This window comes from Rhinatrema bivittatum, chromosome 4 (genome assembly GCF_901001135.1).
Source record: "Rhinatrema bivittatum chromosome 4, aRhiBiv1.1, whole genome shotgun sequence".
In the NCBI taxonomy this organism is placed as follows: domain Eukaryota; kingdom Metazoa; phylum Chordata; class Amphibia; order Gymnophiona; family Rhinatrematidae; genus Rhinatrema; species Rhinatrema bivittatum.
Window position 1 is genome coordinate 63,148,235 of NC_042618.1, and position 23,237 is coordinate 63,171,471.

The following is a 23,237-nucleotide window of genomic DNA, read 5'->3' on the forward strand; positions in this document are numbered from 1 at the left end:
GGACCCTCTGGTATGTCCATGGCCCATGGACATTCTTCTCTATGCCTTTCCTCCCTGGCCTCTCAGTCGACCTCTACGACGCATAGAGCGGCATCCAGGCAGTGTAGTGTTGGTGGCTCCAGAGTGGCCACATCGCCTGTGGTTCACGGACATGGTGCAATTAGCCTTGGAAGGTCCTCTACAGTTGGTGCATCTTCCACATCTACTCTGTCAGGGGCCCATATTTTTGGATTGGGAGGATCACTTCTCTCACGGCCTAGCTTTAGCGAGGTGGCGATTGAGGGGATATTCCAAGCAGGTCATTTCCACTCTTCTTCAGGTGCGTCAGCCTTCTACTTCTATGGCCTATATTAGAGTCTGGAAGTTATTTCGGGCATGGTGCCGCCAGCGCTCCTTGGATCCTTTGTCAACGGAGATTCCCCAGGTGTTGGACTTCCTGTAACAGGGGTTGGTCAAAGGTTTAGCTTTCAACTCTCTTAGGGTTCAGGTGGCTGCCTTAGGTGCCTTAAGGGGCACAGTTCACGGTCGGTCGCTGGCAGTGCATCCAGACATTTCGAGTTTTCTCAAAGGAGTAAAACATTTACGTCCTCTAGTACGCCCATTATGTCCGGACTGGAGTTTGAACCTGGTGCTTCGGGTGTTTTGCGGAGCCCCCTTTGAGCCTTTACAGAGGGCTCCCATTAAGGATTTGACCTTGAAGACCGTTTTCCTCGTAGCCATTTGTTCTGTTTGACGCATTTCAGAGTTATAGGCTTTGTCGTGTCGAGATCCCTTTCTTAGGATTTATGATAGAGTTTTGCTGCGCACGGTTCCTTCCTTCTTGCCCAAGGTGATCTCTGCTTTTCATGTCAATCAGTCGGTGGATCTGCCAGGATTTCCAAACTGGTTCAGGGATTCTCCTCAGGAGAGGGAACTTCATCTTTTGGAGGTGCGTCACGTTCTTTTGCGCTATTTGGAGGTTACTAATGACTTCCGGCATTCGGACCATCTGTTTGTCTTGTTTGGGGGTCCTAAGAAGGGTGACAAGGCTTCGAAAGTGACAATTTTGCGCTGGATTAAGGAGGCTATTGCTGCGGCTTATGTTGCCGTGGGCGTCAGGTGCCCGTGGGTCTTAGAGCTCATTCTACTAGAGCCCAGGCTACCTCCTAGGCTGAGTGTCAGCTTCTGTCTTCTTAGGAGATCTGCAGAGCAGCAGTTTGGTCCTCCCTGCACACTTTCACCAAGCATTATCGTTTGGATGTGAGGGCGCAAGATGAAGCATCCTTTGGGGAGGTTGTACTGTGATCAGGTCTTTCGGGTTCCCGCACAATGTAGAGTAGCTTGGGTACATTCCACTGGTCTGGACTGATCTGGGTATGTTCAGGAAAGGAAAATTGGTTCTTACCTGCTAATTTTCATTCCTGTAATACCACAGATCAGTCCAGAGACCCGTACCCCTTTTCAGATTCCGAAAGACTACCTTGAGAGGTGATATTTCCTGAAGAAACAATTTGGTCTTTTTGCAAATGCTCCGGAAGGGGCAAGTTCCGAGGTGGTCTAGTGGTTTTTTTGTTTTATCTGTTCCGGGCGAGAGGTTGACGGTTACGTTTTGAGTTCCAACCCCCTTCGCCTTTTTAAGTAAAGTTTGGTTGATTAGGCTTGGGTACAGGTCAATACTGAGGGACTGCAGGTGGCACTCTCGTTATGTAACAGTGTCCAAAGTTCTAATTGTTCTCTGACTCCATCTGCTGGTAGGAATACACAACCCACTGGTCTGGACTGATCTGTGGTATTACAGGAACAAAAATTAGCAGGTAAGAACCAATTTTCCTTTCCAAGAGATAATTCTTGAAAGAGGAGGTCACTCCACTAAAGAATCCTCTTCCATATTCACAGAAAAACACACACACACAAAACCAAGAGAGAAATTTAACATTCCCAAAATATGAGAAAAACTGCTATTTTTTTTTTTTTTTTTTTTTTTTTTTTTAAACAGAGCCTGTGTGCTTCTAGCAGTGGGTAGGAAGGAATATGATGGGAGTTAAAGCTGGTCCTGCAGCATTTTGGGGACACACTACTTTGGAATTTATATAATCAGGTTATCGTAAAGCAAGAACATGAAGGGTTTGCAGAATCCCACACTAAGTGCTGACTTTACTTTCAAATACTTGCAACATCAGTCTACAAAAATTGCAGTAGCAAGCTAAAGAAAATGTTCTTTTTCAAAATGGATACAATTTCAATATTCACCTGAAACAATTTGCCAAAGCATTATGCAAATATATTTACCATATGTATGCTTAATAATGTCTGCATAATTCTCTGACAAACACATGGATCATCCTGTGCATTAATGCATTTGAAGCTGAAGTTCCTACCTCCCAGCCAAGCCAAATAATTGGGTTTAGCAGGTGGTGTGTGAATTCTGAAAGTCTTAGTGGCCAGGGCTCCTTTATATTTTGGTTTCTCCACTAGATATCTTATCTCTGCCATCAGTCTGTGCTGGAATCCAGGCAGCATAGCTGAACCACCGATGACTACCAAGTTCTCAGCTAGCTGCTTTCTCGTGTCTATTGGGCACTGTCAAAAAGCAACAATGGAAAAATTAGCTTGAATTTTATTTAATGCAAATGCTTGAAATTCAGCTGTGCAGAATTCTCTTTAAATCAGAGGAGTTTGTGAAATATCCATGGCTTTTGTTTAACTGCCTTAACATTCTCTGAACAAAATGCACATCTAAGTCAAACTAAAATCAGGATTTCTTTTCTATATAGAAAAATTAATTTGGGTTAAACCATTTGCATAGGTATCGGAACAGGGGAGGGGGCCTACAGGGGACATGGCCCCCCAAACTTTCTGCCAGCAATGACAAGCAAGAAGCCTTCTTCGGGTTCAGGCCACAATCAGTTTCCTGTAAGCTGCGGTGTTTAGCTACATGCAACCACACAGTCTACATTTTGCTGCACACAAAAGGGACGTACATAGGAAATAATGTGTCATCCCACTTGTCACCAATGAGGCTTCTCTTCCAGGGGGAGGGAAGGAGTGAGGGGTGGGAGAGGAGACTGTGTGGGTGAGATTCAAAGAAAGTATTGTGGGGAGGGGTGAATGAGGGTGAGGGACAGCAAACAGATGGAGGAAAGTGAATTAGGAAGAGAGAGGGAATGGGCTGTGATTGGTGGGGCTGTGGATTCCTTCTTTCGAACCCTTATCCCAATCTTCTCTACCACCTCTATCCCTAGTCCTCCATCATGAAGTTAGCATGGGGCACATTTAAAACTAATCGGAGAAAGTTCTTTTTTACTCAACGCACAATTAAACTCTGGAATTTGTTGCCAGAGGATGTGGTTAGTGCAGTTAATATAGCTGTGTTTAAAAAAGGATTGGATAAGTTCTTGGAGGAGAAGTCCATTACTTGCTATTAAGTTCACTTAGAGAATAGCCACTGCCATTAGCAATGGTTACATGGAATAGACTTAGTTTTTGGGTACTTGCCAGGTTCTTGTGGCCTGGATTGGCCACTGTTGGAGACAGGATGCTGGGCTTGATGGACCCTTGGTCTGACCCAGTATGGCATTTTCTTATGTTCTTATCTTTCTTCATACGAATCTTCCCTGTTCCTCTTCCATCCCTATCCACGATAATCTTTTTTCCTACCTCCTCTTTCCCATTCATGATTCCTCTTCCCGCCCCTTATCCTCCCTGATTCCCCCATTCTTTCCAAAGCTTGTTAAAGTGTGTATATAGACACACACACATACAGGCAACATATTGAGGGGGGCTTGTATGTTTTTAATCAGGTAAGTGGTGCCCAAACAAATAGGACTATTTTTGTATCTTTAGGCTACATTTTTTGGTCTCCGATTACCTCTCTTGGTACTTGATGCTCTTCTCTCTTGCCATGCATAGAACAGAATAGTCACTTAGTACTGCATTTTCTATTAGTAATGCTGCTGTTTTCTCTTTTACCGCTATGTCTCGTTTTCTACCATCAAGCATTTAATTGGTCTGGGAATGAATAATTATACTTATGATTTATGCAAAGAATGTATGTAAGATAGAATGACCTAACTATAATTGTAAAGTAAAAAATGGTAGTGGGATTGTGGGTGGAGCTTGGAAATGGAGCTGGGGCGGAGCTTGGTTGCCCCCCCCCCCCCCCCCCACCAAAAAGGCCTTCCACTGCCCCTGACTATTCGTACAGGGAAACTATCAATCAACCATAAACACAGTCTTCAGCTGGGCTGGACAAATATTAGAAGCCTATTCCTGACATACAATACTTTTAAGTGTTGGTTTTTTGTTTATTAACACCACTTGCTCAGATCATTTCACATTGAGCAGGCCACATGAATTAATGAATCAACTGCAAAGGCAGGTCAGAAGGGGAGAAAAGGGCAGTCTTCAATAGCTCTGTGCTGGGATTTTCAGTAGGGAACAACTGGAAACAGGATTAAAAAAAATATGCATTCCTAGTCACTAGTCCTGAGGTAAAATGTGTAATACAGTGATGACTATTCTCTTATGGAGCTCAATGACAGAATATGACAGCAGAAAAGGACCAATGGGCCCATCAAATCTACCCAATGCATTTCCTGGTACAGTGCCACAAACCCCAGATGATATCTGGTTTCACCGTATTTCTTCACAGGCCTTCTTGAATTCTGTTACAAATTTGTGTCTCCACCACCTCCGCTGGGAAGGTGGTCCATGCATCCACCGCCCTTTCCATGAAGACATTTTTTTTTAGGTTGCTTCCTTTGGAGCCTCATTACCATGACTTCTTGTTCTAGAGCCCTTTCCTACATGTATCCTCTTCCTCCGTGCTCATGTAATTCAGATCTCAGGGACGGTAGCTTTTAAATAGGCGGGCGCACATGTGTGGGTGTTTGTCGGCCCACGCCCAGGAACGCGGCCATTTTATAACATATATGTGTGCATGTTATAAAATAGCTTGGAGGCGCATATATGTGTGCTCAATTTTAAATGGATGTGCGCATGTGTGCGCAAATCTCACTTCTACTGCGTAAGTGGGGAAATCTTTACAAGGGTCGTCTGCCAATGCCATTGCTAGTTTTCCCAGTTCATTCCCAGTTTGCGCAGTTAAGGGATAGGTCTTCCAAACCGCCCTAGTTTAATAGCCTCCTTTCTTTCCCATTAGCCACGACCCTTAAAACCCCACTGACTTGCCTAAATTTTTTTTTTTTATACGTCATCCATAGCAGAAATAAAGTTACACGGCAGGGGACCCCGGCATGCGCCAGTGTGCTTAAAAATGTACACACACATTTCATGGTAAAACCCCAGAATGCCCATGCCCCGCCCCTTTTTGGAACCGTTTTCTTTCTTTGTGTAACGGCACGTATGCGCATATCCTGGCGGCTTATAAAGTCTGCTTGGCGCACAAAAGCCCAACCTGTGCGCATATCTCCTGGTTTTTGGTCTTTTAAAATTCACTTTTTAATGTCCAGAAAGGTATGCAAGGAACTTAACCATTAACCCTAAAACACAGCAACAATTATATTAATTACACCTGAGGATGAACTATTTACATACATTTTTTAAAACAATATCAAAAAACATTATGCCAATTCCACACAGAAAATAAAAAAAAAACAAACATGCAAATTATTCCATTCTAAGTCTATCATAAAATGGCACATCTTTACATGACTATACCTGTACCAGCGCATCTAGAATTAAAGTAGCCACCGATTGTTCCTCATTATCTTGTTCAAACAGGATTTCTACGACCGAATCTCTATTAGAGATAAAGAAGAGTTTTAACAAAGTTATTCCTTGCATGAGTCACAGTGATGTTAAGCATGAACCTAAAAATGGAAAAATAAAAAACCCTAAGCTATTTTAAAATTAGGACAAAATTATTATTAAAGGCTACAAAAAGATCCAGTAAAATATTTCTGTGCCATAATACATCACCAACCTGATAGATCCCTTTATGTGCAATATCTTCTCACCATCTAATGGGTAGTCAACATCTGGAGGTGGTAAAGGACGCTAAAACACATGATATATATATGTTAATGAGGCCAACAAATTATTCTTCTCTGGAGAACAGGCAAAGTACTCCATCATCCTACCTCAGCATTGCCATCAATGTTAAATTTTGCTGCCTGGATATTGAGTCCTCGTTGAAGATCGCTTACAAAACATGTCCGCACTTTGGAAATAAATTAACAAGAGGGAAATAAAGAGTTAAGTTATAGAAAACAGGTACAGAATTTAGTAGGTGGTACTTATCCCAAGACCACATAGAATCTTTCCTAATGTATATACAATTGGAGACAATGTGGGTCTTTGGGGTGATTTTAAGCACATCTGGTAGGATCGTACAATAAATTCAACCTTTCTGGAAAATGGTCCAGGTTAGAAGTGAGATAATAGACTCTTTGGGCTCTGGAAGATTTTTTTGTTGGGTCTTTCCATAAAATGCAAATTTAAGCAGCTCGTTATCAGTTTACTGACTACAGTCTGTTGTATTGTAGCTGGTTTCTGGAAAAATCTAAGAGCGCCACATTTTGCAGAGTAGTTATCTAGGGTTTGGGAGCATTAAGTCATGAAGGAGAATGTGTGGTCAATTTCTAAAACTTTGTCTCCATTTCTAAAGCAAGCTTACTTAGCTCTAAACAGACGTTCTTTGTGGATAGCAACATCAGGAACGGTGCTGATGCAGACACTTCTCCCAGAGATTTCTGAGCATGTGCAAGATTTCACAAGTGCACACTCCTTTACAGAGTCATCTTATATCACAGCTAAAGAACCAATCCACAGGGGAGGAGCATGGGAAGGTGTGGCCAGTTACCTTGCTGTCCTCAGAGGACATCTGTTGTAGGTAAGCAATTTTGCTTTCTCTGAGTACCAACAGGATGAAATCGGCCACACAAGTAGGAAACCCTCGCTAAGAGTTGCCTTTCAACAAAAACAGGGAATTACAGAAACTACCAAAGGGTGGTTTAACATTCTTGTGGGCAAAATTATGTCTATTTTTTTTTTTTAAGACAGATAAACCAAAATAATAAAAATGGTCCTTAGATAGTATAGAGTTGGATTCTAACCCTCAAAGAGAGACCATGGAGGATAGACTGACCAAATCTATTCTTGTGTCAGAATCTGTGTCTAAACAGTAACAAGAAGTAAACAGGTAAACTGAAGTCCACAATGCGATCTCCTCAATGGAGGTTGATATTAGATGGGCAGTCATGATTCTGACATTATAAACCTTGACATGCGCATCCAGTGTTAGACTTGCTTGGACATAACAGAAGGAAATATAATCCACTGTCTAATTAGAAACTGTTCATTTGGCTACAGTATCCCAGGTCTTTTGGGGCCAAAAGAAAACAAACCTTTTAGCCCAAGGGCTACACTGGAGAACAGAAGAGAACAGTGTAACAGTCTCTTATTTCGCTGAGGATCCACTGATCCTGAGTGATCTCAGCCCACTCCCCATAAAAACGTGCTAGACGGCCCCCTATACAGGGAATGGCAGAATGGGCCGGCCTCACCTCATTGTGAGAACTTAAATCCTGTAGCCCCACCTCCTGTGGAAGCTCTGAATGGCCTTCGATCCCCTGGAAAGTACTGCCCCCAAGACTGACCTTGAGGAGTGAACTGTTTCTGCTCTTAGGCTTGTCCTCCGGCAACTTATGCACCTTATTCTCACCCAGATCCTTCATGAATTATCCAGATCCTCAAACAAAAGGCATCCGTTAAAAGGCAGACCCCCTAGCCTGGACTTAGACAACACATCTGCTGACCAGTTATGCAGCCATAACAATCTCCTGGCTAATACCACGGAACCCATAACGCGTGACGAAGCCCTCACTAAGTCATACAAGGCATCCTCAATGTAGGCCACTGCTGCCTCTAAGTGTTCAGCCTTGTCTGCCCCCAAAACTCGACCTCAACTGACCATCCTGGAGCTGCTGCACCCAAACGCAGACAAGCTCTTTGCATGAAACTGGAGCAAATGGCTGCCTGCAAGCTCAGGGCTGACACCTCAAAAATCCTCTTGAGGTGAATCTCCATTTTTCGATCCTGCACATCCTTCAATGCCGCGGAATCCATAATAGGGATAGTTGTCTTTTTCATGACCACCAACACTCAAGCATCCACCTTTGGGAGGGCAAATAGTTCCAACGTCTGTTCAGGCAAAAGATAAAGCTTCGCCATTGCTCTCCCAACTCTCAAGTTGGCATCAGGAGCTCCCCACTCTCGATCCATCAGTTTCTTCACCAACTTATTGTAGGGGAAAGCCCTCGTGGGACCCCTAAGCCCATCCAGAACCAGGTCCACTCCTTCCATGTCTGAGCCTTCCTGGGGAATCTTCAACCCAAGTTCCTCTACATCCTGAGGATGTTCCTCTGGAACAATCGGACCACCTTGGGGTCATCCTCCTCCGAACCAGGGTTTTCTTCCATATCATCCCCCGGAACCAAACCAGCCACGTCCAGATCCCCCTTTTCCTGCGGTACCAAAACTCCCGAATCTCCGGGAGCGCTCTCCGAAGCGACCGACTCATCCGAATCCTCGCCACACCAAGTAGGACCCAGCAAGCATTAAACCCCAAAAGGTCTCTGCTTCTGGGCCTGCCCCAGCCTAGGGCCCAAGCACGGACCCAGATGAAGAGGGGGTTGAGGTCTCAGCCCTGACTGCTAAGCCAAATACGCTTCATAGAGGAGCAAAACAAAATTGGCTGAAAAAGGTCTGGGAGTAGCAAGAACCTGTTGTGAGGAGCCAGACACCAGTTTATCCGAGGCCAAGCCCTCATCTACCCTGCCTTGAACCAACACAGAGTTCGTGCGAATTGGGGAAAACCTTGGGGGAAATTCCCCCCTCCTCTATCTGCGCGGGTAGCGACGCATGGTAATAAAAAATTGCCACCATTCCCGCGCCAATGGAGGAGGTCTAGACCTGCTCAGAACCCCAGCATGCGAGTACAGAAGCCACGGGCGAATCTGAATGCCGAGTGACTGTTTTGCCTGCACTGGCCCCCTCCGATGGCCCTTCTCCACCCGACACACATGCGGCACAAAGGCCCCAACGGCTCAGATGTGCTGGCACCGCACACCATAGCACAACGGTGGAAAAAACCCTGCTCAGACTAAGAAAAAGAAAACAGAGAGACTCGACAAGCCCTGCACTCCTTACTGACGCCTCTACTGAGCAGACAGCCATCGCTTACTTCAGCTCCTTGTTCCTTCGCTGCTACACTCCTTTTTACCTTTTTTTTTTAAGAAACTTTACTAGCCATGGAAAACAGAGCTATCCAGCACTACAGGAGGATCAGCCCGCTGAAAAAAAGAGGCGGCACACTGAGAAAACCAGCTGCCCTGAGCTTAAATCCACATGAGCAGCCTTGGAAAGGGGAGGGATCTGGACCACCAGATTTACACCCCATTCAACACGAACTGAGCGTACAAAAGGATCACAGACCCCAGCTTGTCCACCTCAACCATTCAGGGAAGAATCCACCAGGACCCAAAAATCCCCTGGGAGGAAGGCTCATAACACTAGAAAACTCTCCAGACTGTAGAACTGCAGGTTATGCACCATCCACCATCTGCTGGAGACAGAGAAATACTGAGGAACTGCAGGTGGCACCAGAGGTTATGATGCAGTGCCAGTGAAACTTTCTCTGTCTCCATCTGCTGGCAGGGATGCATAAACCCAGGAGTCTGATCCAGGTACGTACAGGGAACTAGTGCTTCTTTGACTCTATCCCTAAAGAGGTTCTCTCTGACAGGGCGTTATGGCTATTGCCCTAAGTACTGTCTTTAGAGCATCTTACATCAAATAGACCTGATACTTTCCACATCTCTTAGAGGTGTCCAATAGATGAACAAATTCTTCTTGATTCTCTGGAGCGAGAAATTCGAGAGAAATTATTTGCCCCTTCCTGGTTGGAATACATGTATTTGATTATGAAGACCAGATAGAACAGTATGCAGGAACACAACATTGTTCTGAAAAAACTTCTTCCTATAAAAAGGTCCAAAGTCTGGGAATCACGACTGAAACCTAGACCTCTTGGTCCTTTTCAGGGTGGATTCAACCACCACAGATTTGTGTAACTGGATTTAGTTGAATCTTTGTGCCACTTAGTGTCCACCTTCTTTCCAACAGGAAGTATAAAGAGTGGTATCTCCCACATTCTTTTCTGTGCATCCTGTATGAGCTGGTGAACCAGCATGACCACTGACTACTTGATATCATAGTTGTGTGCAAATATTACTCCCAATGCAGCAAGTTTTGCACACAAAAATGTGTGTGTAAAACTGTGCGTTATGGAAATCCCATGCAAACGAGGACATTGGTTATTACCCCCACTGCAAAGAGGTGCTCTGGCTTAACACAGATTTTCTTGGAGCTGGAAATTATATTCCTGTTCAGAGGTGGAGTAAAGTTGCTGGTGCTAGTGTCAGTCTATAGACAGAAGTTGGAGTTCTAGTGCTGGGACCTGTATCAGCATTTCTGCACATAAATATTGCAATAGCAGCAATTTAGAAAAATATTGAAAATGTGGCTCATGTCTAATAGGTAACATTTAAAATCTGAGAACTAGACAAACTTTCTTTTCCTTTCCTTTATTTTTATACTGTGCTGTTGAATACTGTAATGCATGCACTAAAAATTTGTACATTGCTTTGGATGATTTTTAATCAGGAAAGCAATAAACAAATGATATTAAATTAAAAATAAATATGATTTAAGTGCACAAAAAATGTTTTTTGCGCTAAAATCATGCTGGACAGACTTCCCCAGGTTAAAATATGCAGTCAACCTGTGCTGATCTCACATTGTTTGTGTGCACATTTTTGTTTTTTAACTTCTGATGCATTAGTATACCATTCACTGCATTGTGAGTAAAAAATGTTTTAACCTGTGTATTAAACTGTGATCTGAGTTTCAGTGCACAGTTTTAACCCAAGTTTTAATCCACACCTTATTACATTAGGCCATCAGATTCAAATTGGAGCCGAGATTCGAGACGGCACAGACTCAAAGAAACATAGTCTCAAAAAGTCTCTTCAATGACTCCTTGGACACAGAGATCAGAGGAAGCTCTGGAACTGGGGAAGCTTCCCTCGCCAAAGTTGTTTGGCTTTGATTCTATGGAGGCTACATCAGTGTTGAGTCTCTGTGCTAAGAAACTGATGTTAATGCTGATCTGCTTAATAAACACGCTGTAGGACTTGTACCACAAACAATGATAAAATGCTCAATACCAATTCCACTACCTGCTTGAAGTGCTGACTGAGATCCTCGAAGATCCTCTTATCCAACTTTCTCTCAAAAATTGCTGAAGCCAAAACTGTAGAAGGCTAGGTGGGAAATGCCCTTCCGGAGGAGGTGGTGAAGACAAAAACAAAAGATTCAAAGGGACAAAGGGATAAACACTGTGGATCCCTAAAGGCTAGAGGATGTGAATGAAGAAAAGAGTGCATGGGAGTAACTGGGAGTAACTTGCTGGTGTGGCAGTTACTACCCTTACCCAATAAGCCTTCATGCTGTTGATGCAACTCCAACATTTCTCTCTGCTTCAATGGCAAGAAGTAATGAGGAATTGGACTCAAACAGCAACCAACAGGGGCCCTGACTTTGACAGTCTGGGAAACTGATAATTGTAAAGGTGGCCAGTAGTTACTACCATAAGCTTGCTGGGCAGACTGGATGGACCATTTGGTCCTTTTCTGCCGTCAGTTCTATGGATACATCCTCCTACATAATCAGAGGTGAAGTGTACCAATGACAACACACTAGAGTCTGATGCAGCTGAGTCTTTTGACGGGAGGGCAAGCTTTCCTGAAGAAACTATTTGGGAAGGTAGATTGAGAAGATTAAAACTTCCCTGCTCTTGGATGCTTACATCAAAGGGGAATGGTGCGGAGACTTCAGAGTTTTCACTCAAGGTTTGGTACCATGTCGCCTCGGATATGAAGCCGACTCAAAGGAACTACTCTCAAGTGCCAAGCAGTAAGAGTAAGAAGGCTTCTGTTCCTGGGCCATGAATTCTGGATGAGACTCCTTCAGAGTCAGTCAAAGCACCACCAGTGGTTGATGCAGCTCTTAGGTCCTTCAATGTTAATGCCTTCATTACCAGTGTACATGCACCAGACTTTGCTTTGATGGCAAAGATATTTTGCAATCTGAATCTCTGGAGCTCAATGCCCTGTGTAACATCTTTGAGCAAATAGCACAACCAGATACATCATACTTTAGTGCTAGACAACTCATACAAATTTTGGGATGACCAGGAATGGACATCTTGAAATTGCAGTAAGAATAATACTCAACACAATTGGTCGTTTTTTGGCCTTGTGAGGAAAACAGACAATGCTAATCCAAAAATTCTGTATTTTATAGAAAAATGGGGGCCATCTGAAGCAGAAGAAAATGAAAGACTTGAAGTCAAGGAACTGTGTCAAAAAAGGACCAAATTTTAAGAAAATGCTGCAAAGAAAAAACTATTTACCAAAGTCCAAAGAAAACAGAAGCAGCCAACCAAGGAGGCCCAGCAGCAGAGAGGGAAATTTCTTTCATATACAAGAGAAATGCGTCCCACTGTCACTGTGGACAAAGCAGGGCTGAGAGATTCCAGAAGTTGGTGTGCACAGGGGAAACCCTATGCATGCCCAGAAAAGCTTTTTCAAAAATCTCTGGTAGATTCGTCAGCACGGTCAATGATGTTCACCCATGTGTGTGGCTCATTCATCCTTGTCCTCACCGAAAAATATTTGTAACAGATTTTTTTTTTTAAACAGATGTAGTGTCTTGTTGGCTCTCTCTTCATATAATGCTGTGCACGGATGATGTTTTGTTTGTATATTGACATAAATGTAGGAATGTATATTGACATAAATGTAGGAACATATATTGCATATGCAAGATATTAAAGACCTCAATAAACCTTTCAATGGAAGACAAGAGGAAAGGTTTCCAATGCCCTAAATAAAGGGGTCTCAAAAGAAATCTGGCTCCCTAGAAGTTGTATTTGGCCAATGAACTGACAAAGATGCTGTATGGGCGACAAACCTGCTTACAACTATCAGAGGCGCTACTGTCTCTTGTAGGACATGAATCAAGAGATTTTTCCCCATTCTGAGTAATGAAAATGTTTTGCAGCCACAGTGTGCAACAATTCACTGGTTCCAACAGAACAAGTGGACAGCAACAAAATAATAAAAATGAAGCGATGAAGATGCATTATAGTTTTAAATTTCCATTTTACTATCCCCAACAGTGACTGATCTGACACATATTACTGTCAGGATATGCTCTTATTTCAAAAACTTAGCTAGAAATAAAACTCTTTAGTAGTGAAAAATGTTACCTTTAATTTCTTCTACAATGTCTTCTGGTACAGAACCTGAAAAATTGAGCATAAGAGTAGCTAAAAGTATAGTTTATATATTAACTGTTGAATGTTAGCACCTATTCAATAAGTCAACCTAAAAAACAAAACAAAACATTTTTCCTCCTATTTTTCTTCCCAGAAAACCGCCACTTTGAATTGATGTATATTGTATCCTCTGGGGTCCCTAACTGCTTGCACCTAAAGGGAAGATATCCCCTTCCCCCTTTCTAAGGCAGAGTAGTGCATAGCTTCACTGCTCCACCACTGCATTAGAATGAGAGCGTGCTTGAAGTAGTTAAACCAAAGGAGAAGCACAGGATGAGAGGCAGCAAACCCTCCCCAAACAGAAGATACAACAAAAATGCCTAACAATGCCACCGCTCTGCACCAGCCATAGGCTAGTGGGCCCTAGGTGCCTAGTTTTTATTTTGCTTTATTTGTTTTGCAATGCAGTGTACCTTTAAAAGGCTGGAGCATTCTCTCTCCCCCCTTTGTCCTCCTTTGCTGCTCCGCCCCCACCGTCTTGTGCCTAGGTCTCTGCAGCTAAATCACCAGTATCCACCCACTTGGGCCAGGCCAAGGGGTGGAGACTGGTAGGAAAACAGAATGCCAGTTCCAGCATCCCCCTGAAGCAACCATCCCGCCCACGTGGCAGTCTATGTGACTACGCAGTCCAGCAGCATCTAGAAGTCATGGAGCCAACCACACAGCTATTGCATCACACCTCCTCTGGACCTGGTGAGCAAGGGGCAGGCCACCCAGTACACGACACCACCCACTAAGGAGAAATAACAGAAAAAGTCCCCATATCACTAAGTCTTACCCATCACTGATGGAAGACTCTGTCCTTTGGCTGCTCCTGTGTCAACAGTGCATTGTTCCAACAACTGAGACTCCAGCTCCCTGAAATAATTTTTAATTTCAAATGATAAGAAACAACCCCTGGTTAAGAATCAATAGTAATCCACAACACAATGCAGGAGCAGAAGCCTGCACTTCAAATATTCAACACCAAACAGAGGGAAGTGCAGGTAATTCAATAAGTCCCCTCAACTTCAGATTCTTTTCATCAAAGGTTTCTTTTTATTTTTACATCGGCAGCTCCATTGCTTAGACAAGCACAGAATTTAAGAAGGGTCCCCCGACACGGACCCGTGTTTCGCCAAACCTGGCTGCGTCAGGAGGGACAAGCATTTAGAGACAGGGATTCTTCAACTATAACAAAGAAAAATAAATAATATAGTAAAGGGGACCATTATAAGAAGGATCCAATAATAACCAACATTCTAAGCACAATTACCTGCGCTTCCCTCTGTTTGGTGTAAGAATCAATAGTAGCCATTTTCCCAATAAAATAACTGTTCAACCAATGACTAAAGAAAGAAAAAAAAGTGTCAAACTATCACAGAAAGATTGGTAATCTGTTTTCAGTTATCCTTTCTGGGATCCACTCATTGTGTACTTAGTTAAAACACTCCAGAGAATGAAGCACAAGAAATGAGGCAGTAAACACAGTGAGGTATGGACTGAATAATCCTTGTAGCGGCTTGGCCGGCATTCCTTTCAAAACAATATTTGCTAGCTACTGTTTTACAATTTGAAAAAGATTCAAAATTAAAATTCCATGCTCATAAAATATGACCATCACACTAACAGACTGTTGGGCTTTTTTCTTTTTTGTGTGTGGAATGATAGTCGTTCTTCATTTCTTAATTTTTCTTCCAGTTCAGACACAACCAGGACTGGGATCCTGGCGTCACGAGCCCTCATTTCCAACTACCCGGGGGATTTTTCCCCCTGTTTTAATAGGCCCTCCCTAATCTGATTATTGGAGCAATCGTCCTGAGAGCAGGAGCCATGCACCAGGTATCGCCATCATTAATGCTCTCAGATGCTGTAAAATGAACATTTGAACTTTGTGGATATTGTATTGAGGGACGACTCCTCCATTGCAAATCATAAACACCAAGTCTTATAAATACAAAGCACAGATCCCAAAATAAATACATCCAAAACGACACTGCTGCCTGGAATAAATACTCACTGTTCTGACGAACACACACAGTTCCAGACCTAATAGAGAACTGTCTTTTTTTTTTTCCCAGAAAACAGCACAAAGTTATACCATATTGAAAAAACAGTTATAGCAATCATACTTACAATTTATGTAAACCCCCAAACTTTAAATATCCTATAGATACATTTGTACTTTCATAATAGAATAATTCATATTTGAAAGCTTACTTGTGAATGGCTTTTCCCCCGAGGGGCAGAGCTCCCCAGCAATTCAGAATAGGAATTCCTTCATATATCTACTTGAATTTAAGGAAACTCTTATTGCATGTTTGCTAGAATGCAGATAGTGACAGAGGAGGGTATAGAGAAGAACAAAGAGGGATTTTGTTTGGAAGGAGGGGTGTATAAACATTTCTCTGCTTTTAGCACTTGGCAGAGCACGGTCTGTTTGCCGTTCACATATCTGCATGCCATCTGTAGTAGTATTAGTACCACAGATGGAGGGATCTTTTTAGCAAACTGATTTAAGCCATATGATCCCAAATACAGGATTAAAAATGAGTGTATAAGCTTGAGGCCTTTGGATTGTTCCCCTTCATCCTCGAACCCTCCAATGCGTTAGCAAGAAGCATTCACTACACAGATATTCACTCTAGCAGGGACAGATGCACTGTTCCATAGCTTTAAGTGCTTATGTTGAAGAGAAATAAAACATTTCTGTAACCATTTTAGGCCTGTCAGGAAAATATGGCCTGGAATACTTTTACAATATTTACAAAAAAAACATTTCTACACTCAATTCTAAAAGTTTGAAAGAAATGTAAAAAGTTTCAGTTACAAAGGAAAACTGGTTCTTACCTGCTAATTTTCGTTCCTGAAGTACCACAGATCAATCCAGACAGGTGGGTTTTGCATCCCTACCAGCAGATGGAGGCAGAGAAGTAAAAACTTTAAAACACTGCTACATAACCAAGAGTGCCACTTGCACTCCCTCAGTACTGCCCTGTACCCAAGCTAACTACAGAGTAACAACTCAACATCCCCCTAAATCAGGGCAAACACCAAATCCAAAAGGTTGGAACCCCCCCAAACAGAAAACCCACAAATCAATCCAAGGGGCTAACCACAACCTGCAAACTTCTTTAGGTTCTGTATGTATACATTCTGACAGTTCTTCCCAGTGAGCAAGCCAGAACACAGACTTGCCATAACGGGCTTGAGAACATTAAGGGGCTGGGTCTCTGGAATGATCTGTGGTACTTCAGTACATAAGAACCAATTTCCCTTTCCTGTTCGTACCCCAAATCAGCAGACAAGTGGGATGTACCAAAGCACCCCTGGGCGGGCCCGCAAAAGACCCCCCTTTTCAACACACTTTGCCAAAGGTCGGCTTTCCTGGAGCCTGAACATCTAAACAGTAATGGCAAGATAAAGTGTGAAGAGAAGACCATTTCATTGCTCTACAAATCTCCTGCGGAGCCACTAACTGACACTCGGCCCGAAACACTGCCTGCGCTCTAGTAGGGTGCACACACAACCGCTCTAGAATTCTTCTCCCCTTACAAAGGTAGGCTGAAACAACAGCTTCCTTCAGTCAACGCACTATCATGCCCTTGGAGGCCTTGCATCTATTTCTGGAACCTCCAAACAATACACACAAATGATCCGACCGCCGAAAACTGTTTGTGACCTTTGCCTCCAGCAACTCAGCAGACCAATTTGGGAAGGCAGAAGCTCCGCAGTCTGATTCAGGAGAAAGGAAGATACCACATTAGATAGGAGCAAAGGTAATGTGCGCAAAGACACCCCCCCTCGTCCAAAATCTTCAGAAATGGTTCCCTACAGGACAAAGCCTGCAGCTCAGAGATCCTTCTGAATGAAAAAATCGCCACTGAAAATACCACCTTCAGCATGAAGTCCTTTAATAACGCCTTCCTCAACGGCTCAAAATGGAGCCGAAAAAGTACCCAAAAGACCAAGTTTAAACTCCTTGCCGGACTCAATCTATGCACCAGCAGCCGCAGATGCTCGACCCCCTTCAAAAACCTCACAACATATGGACGTGAGGCCAACAACCTTTTCCCTGGAGTATACCTCAGACACCCCAAGGCTGCCACCTGAACCCGCAAGGAATTGTAAACTAAGCTCTTGAAAGTCACAGGCTCAAAGCATCCTTTGTCGCAAGCGTCTGCTCTCAAAAGTCAAGTTGCAAGACAAAAGTGATCCACCCGATCAGAGAAAATAGGACCTTGCCTTAACAGCCCCTGCAAATGAGCCAATCTCAGGGACCCGTTAATTGCACGCTGAACCAGATCCACGAACCACAGATGATGCAGCCTCTCTGGCACCACCAGTACCAGATGCCTCTTAATGACCTAAACACTTGATCTATTAACAGTTATGGAGGAAACACGAATAGCAGAATCCTTGTCGGCCATGGAAGAACCAGAGTGTCTATGCCCTTGGCTGCGACCTATCCTCTGCAGCTGAAGAAACTTGCTGACTTGGCATTGCTCCTTGATGCCATTGGATCCAGACGGGGACAGCCCCAATGAGACTGGATAAGGTCAAAGGCCTCCTTCGACAGCTCCTATTCTCCCGGGTCCAACTTTGCCTGCTGAGATAGTCCGCTTGCACACTGTCCACTCCTACAACATGTGAAGCGGTAATCCCGTGCAAATGTTGCTCCGCCCAGGCAAAAAAGTACTGGGCTCCTTGGGCATCCACAGGACTCTTCGTTCCCCTTGCTGATTGATATAAGCCACTGTTGTCACATTGTCTGAAAACACTCTGACCATTTGACCTCGGACTTGTGGAAAGATTTCCACCAACGCCCTGCACACTGCTCTCATTTCCAAGCAATTGATATACCAGGATTGTTCCACTGGCGACCACAGTCCTTGTGCCATCCTTTTTTTGACAGATTCCCCCCCCCCCCCCCAAACCCTTGAGGTTAGCATCCATGATCCCTATAACCTAGTCCAGAACCTCCAGGCCCATCTCTTTCACCAAAATGGGCCAACACAGCCACCACACAAGAGACTGGACTTGGAAGTACCCTGTAGCAGTAAAGGCCGATGAAACTCAGACAATGGATTCCAGCGCAACAGCAATGCCCTTTATATAGGCATAAACCAATGGCCAAATTCAACATAGATGCCACTGAACCCAGGTCCTGAAGATAATCCCAAACCCTGGGCACTGGCATCTGCAAAATCCATACCACCTGGGACTGTAACTTCTGAATCCTCCCCGAGGTGAGAAACACTCTACCGAGCTGAGTATCAAACTTTGTCCCCAAATATTCCAGAATCTGGGTAGGGCTCGGGTGACTCTTCGCCAAATTCACCAACCAGCTCAAGAACTTAAGAACATGCCATGCTGGGTCAAACCAAGGGTCCATCAAGCCCAGCATCCTGTTTCCAACAGTGGCCAATCCAGGCCATAAGAACCTGGCAAGTACCCAAAAATTAAGTCTATTCCATGTTACTGTTGCTAGTAATAGCAGTGGCTATTTTCTAAGTCAATTTAATTAATAGCAGGTAATGGACTTCTCCTCCAAGAACTTATCCATATCCATCATCGTGCGCACAGACTGTCATCTTATCCCCTTTAGACTCCCCTAAAACCTTCATCAATTGTTTCAGGTCCTCCCTGAACAACAATTTTCCTTCCTTTAAAGGGAAGATTAAAAAGCTGAAACTTGGACCGCATACCAGCTGACCAATTCCGCAATCACAGCAGACATCGCACCGAGATCGCCGTGACCATATTGCTGGCCGAAGTCCAGGAGGGGAACATGGCCCAACTCAGCCTCCAGTTCCCCAAGCACCCTGAAGCCATGAACAGAGAAGCTACACTGCTCCCTTCCCCAGCCCAGGCCTACCCCAATGATTAAACTAGGAACAGCCTGAGTGGTTGCTGCTGAAGGACAAATGTAACTTTTTTTTTTTTTAAAGAAACAGCAGCCTCAGCAAAGGAAGAAATTCAAGCAAAAAAAGGTTTACTTTCCTGCTGCTGGCAACACCTCTTCAGGGAATAAGAGCGAGCCAGGACCCTGACTGTCAGACCCTTGGATCTGCCGCGGGCTAAAGCTGATCAGGGATTACCAACCCCCCACTTGCCTGGCTAAACCTGAGGGATGGCCCACGAAGGAATCAAACACCTCAGGGCACGTCTTCTGACTTCTCTTATTCTGTCCCTTCTTTCTTTCTTAACTGCAGGTTTGCACCTCTAACATATGCTGGAGACAGAGAAATACTGAAGGACTGCAGGTGGCACTCTCAGTTATGTAGCAGTGCCTCAAAAGTTTTTAGTTCTCTGCCTCCATCTGCTGGTAGAGATGCAAAATCCACTTGTCTGGACTGATCTGGCGTACGAACAGGAACACTAATTTTCTTGTGGGAATGTACTTTATTGCTTGTTTTATTTACATTAAAAGATACAGGTAATACCAGGCTTTCTGCATATCCACAATCTAAAACCATAGCTGAATTAATTCCAAGTGTCAAAAGAGCCATCAGGTGGCTTGGAGCAAACAAAACAGATGGAACCTGTAAAGAAAACAAAAGAACATCCGTTTGTAAAAAGTAAAGGTATTTATTTATTTGATTTATATTCTGCTTTTCAGTTACTTCAAAGTAGATTACATTCAGGTATGACATTTGTACCAAGTGGAAAACAATCTAAAAATGAGAGAAGCTCCTGAGCCTCACAGCAAATAGATATAATCAAGAAAAATGAGACCCAACTTAGATTCTAAAAACCCTTTGTGTCCAAACCAACATTTAATGAAAGTTTCTAATAAATCATGGTGTAATAAAATAGTGCTATTCAATGAAGAATCTCATACTTGAAATGATTATACATTGCGAAAAGCACAGAATTCAAATCATGTACAAGTCCACACACATCATCAGTATTTTTCATATTTTTCTTTTCATGCAAATAGAACTAGTTGTTGACTACTATACTAGTAGTGTTCACTCCTGAAGATGAGTCAGCATAACCAAACCTTTAAAATGGAATATTAAATTGTTACTTCATGTAAAACTCCAGGTGAATAGAAACTCACTTGCCTGCTTTAGGGGCTGAAAATCTTCACACAATCAGGAACCTACGGAATGAGATACACTGAATATGCCATCTACCAACAGATTGACAAATCTACTTTTCAAAAAACACACTCTATTCTGTCTCTATTGAAACTTTTGGGGTGTATGGTGTTCAGTGAAAAAAAATCCATTTTTGTTCACTCCTCAAAAGTTGCTTATTGTAGTCCCCACCTCATACATTAGCCCATGATTTGTCGAATACTGAACATATAGTTTTCTAAAGTATGTGGATCAGAAACACAATGATCCACCAAAGGAGCTTCAAGGCTTGCCTTCTTGATACAGCTCTGATTCTCCAGCATATGGACCCTCAAGGAGCACATGATCTTACAGATATTTAATAAGCTGACATGGGTATCATATCACATAAGCAACCCCTGATGTTGAACAAGTAGTAGACCCTTTCAGCTTGTGCCAGCCAAAGAGAATCGAGAAGGGTGTTACTTGCTAATGATTGCTGGCATAGTCAGCACTGACCACAAGAAAGATGACTCCCATGACTGACCACTCCACTCCACTCATTCTCTCATCATCAGATGACGGTGCTCGTTTCAAAGCAAATACTAATAATTCCTGGAATTCTGAATGTAGACTGAGCATCTCTCATTGTCCTTACTGAATATTGAACCAGGGCAAGTTTTAGGAGAATTGGGAAGAACACATCCTATCTGCACATCTCTATCTACAGGATTAGGTTGCAATAACAAGTCCCAATCTACCCATCAAGGTCTTGTGGGCTGTGGATATCCCCAAGCTAAAAACCTCAGCTTCATTTCTGTAACTCTTGTTTTAAATTCAGTAACAGAAGAACATAGCCTCCAAAGATGCAAAACTGTCCAAAGAATACATTTTCTCTAAGTGTCTTGGGAAGACAGCTCAAAAACTGTAAAATGGTATTCCAGTAAGTTGGCTTCCTAAATATAGAGAACTGAAGAAAATCATTGGACACAGATATTGTGATATCCAAAAATATCATGTGAGTCCTCACAAGATGTGTACATTTCAAGTTCACATCACAGTTGTGCCAAACTAGAAATGTCTGCATAATAGTATCATCTTCTGACCAAATCATCAACATGCTGTCGATATGACGACGTCACAGTTGGATAAATTGAGAAAAAGGACAATTATTTAAAAGATATGCTCAACATCATCCACATACAGGTTGGCAGCGATGGAGGCCCTAATGCCCCCATTGCGGTTCCCTTAACCTACTGAAAAAACTGATTTAGGAGCACCATGATACAAAGTGCAGTCCTTATGGGAATCCTTCAAATGTGCGGGTGAAGTAGTCCAGGCTGAGTTTTGGCAGCCTAACAGGCTATTTCTATTTCCACCACCGTACATTCTATTTAATCCCTAATGAAGAAAAGTGATTCTGAAATGCTGCAGCATCGAGTTATTATTGAGACAGCACATTTTAAAACCTGGCTCCTGTTGGACTCAGAACACTCAGGAATTACCTTTAAGGACAGCACCTTGGAGCTTTAAAGATAAGTAACAGTTCTCTACCAATTCTTGTTCTACCCCAAGTGGGTAGTTTTTATTTGCATAAAAACATTTACTTAAAAAATTATTTTTTGGTACCTTAAATCACTTTTACTAGGAAGCAATTATTTGCATAAAAACAGTTGGGATTTGAAGGATAAGCATTTATCCCAGACCTAGGATTATAACTATATTGGCACTTTTTGACATGAGACACTAAGCCAATGGTGCAATCTGGTGCTTACTTATATGAGGTCTTTCCTTAATTTGTCATGTGCATTGTTAAGCTGAGTGAAATTTGTGTATATGAAAAAGCTGATTGAGCATTAACAAAAATGTTCTTTAAAGGCAAAAATTGCTCATTTACACAAAAATTCAGTTGGTACTCTCCTAGGGGATGGATGGTGATCAAGAGTCTGCTGTATGATAGTAAATGCCTGGTCTTGAGATATATTGGTATAAAAAGAAACTATATCTATACTGACAAGACTAATCCCATGAAATGCCCCCACATAGACTACTTATCTTTTGATATCTGCTGAGTTCCTTACATAAGAAGGCAGCTCAGTAAAAAGGAACTAAAAAATGTATCCATAAACGTTCCAAAAAGGATCCTTTTGCAGATATGGGGTGACCAGGAGGATTAACCAAAAGTTTGTGTATTTTTGCTAAAATATTAAAACAGGTGTAATGTGAAAATCTACCTTAAAAAACAAACCCCCTTTGGTAATCCATTCCATTTTCCCGCACCTGTAGAAGACAGCTGTCAATCTATTTTTTCAGACTGATGGTGGGATTTCCTACCAAAAGGTGAATAAAAAGATCTGAACGTCGACAGATGATGCCACATATTAAAGAGATTATACATCACAACTCTAGTACCACCTTTGTTGGCAGCCTTGTGATGGTGCTGTCATTCTGAAGGGAGTAAAGGGCTTCTCGCTTGGGTCAAATAATATCATGCAATGACCTCACCGGCCATCAAACAATCCTCAAGTTCCTTAATACCAAACGCTGAAAGGTCTGAATGGCTGCATTCACCGGTCCCGGTGGAATCCACTGTAAAAAGTCTTGCTACCAATGGGATCATTACTCGGTGTGTTCATAGATAAAAAGAACTTCATCCAAAGCGTTCTGAAAAACCTTTTGTAGGAACATTTGTGTCTGGAATAGGTCAAACTTATTGGTTGGTACAAATTACAGGCCTTTATTTAATAGTCAATTGATGAGCTGTTAACACCTTAACTGACAGGTTAATTACT

The 23,237-nt window shown here is 42.9% G+C and overlaps 1 protein-coding gene across 1 annotated transcript in view; it reads right to left on the minus strand.

Annotated features, from left to right (window-relative positions):
• The window catches only part of ACTR10 (actin related protein 10), a 46,156-nt gene that overhangs the window by 5,112 nt on the left and 17,807 nt on the right, over window positions 1–23,237 (minus strand). The window contains exons 5-12 of the mRNA XM_029598226.1: window positions 19,819–19,926; window positions 15,602–15,669; window positions 14,181–14,260; window positions 13,334–13,369; window positions 6,081–6,160; window positions 5,924–5,997; window positions 5,659–5,740; window positions 2,358–2,559 (exon numbers count right to left, since the gene is read on the minus strand). Coding sequence (XP_029454086.1) covers window positions 2,358–2,559; window positions 5,659–5,740; window positions 5,924–5,997; window positions 6,081–6,160; window positions 13,334–13,369; window positions 14,181–14,260; window positions 15,602–15,669; window positions 19,819–19,926 — 730 coding nt within the window. The remainder of the gene's footprint in view (window positions 1–2,357; window positions 2,560–5,658; window positions 5,741–5,923; window positions 5,998–6,080; window positions 6,161–13,333; window positions 13,370–14,180; window positions 14,261–15,601; window positions 15,670–19,818; window positions 19,927–23,237) is intronic.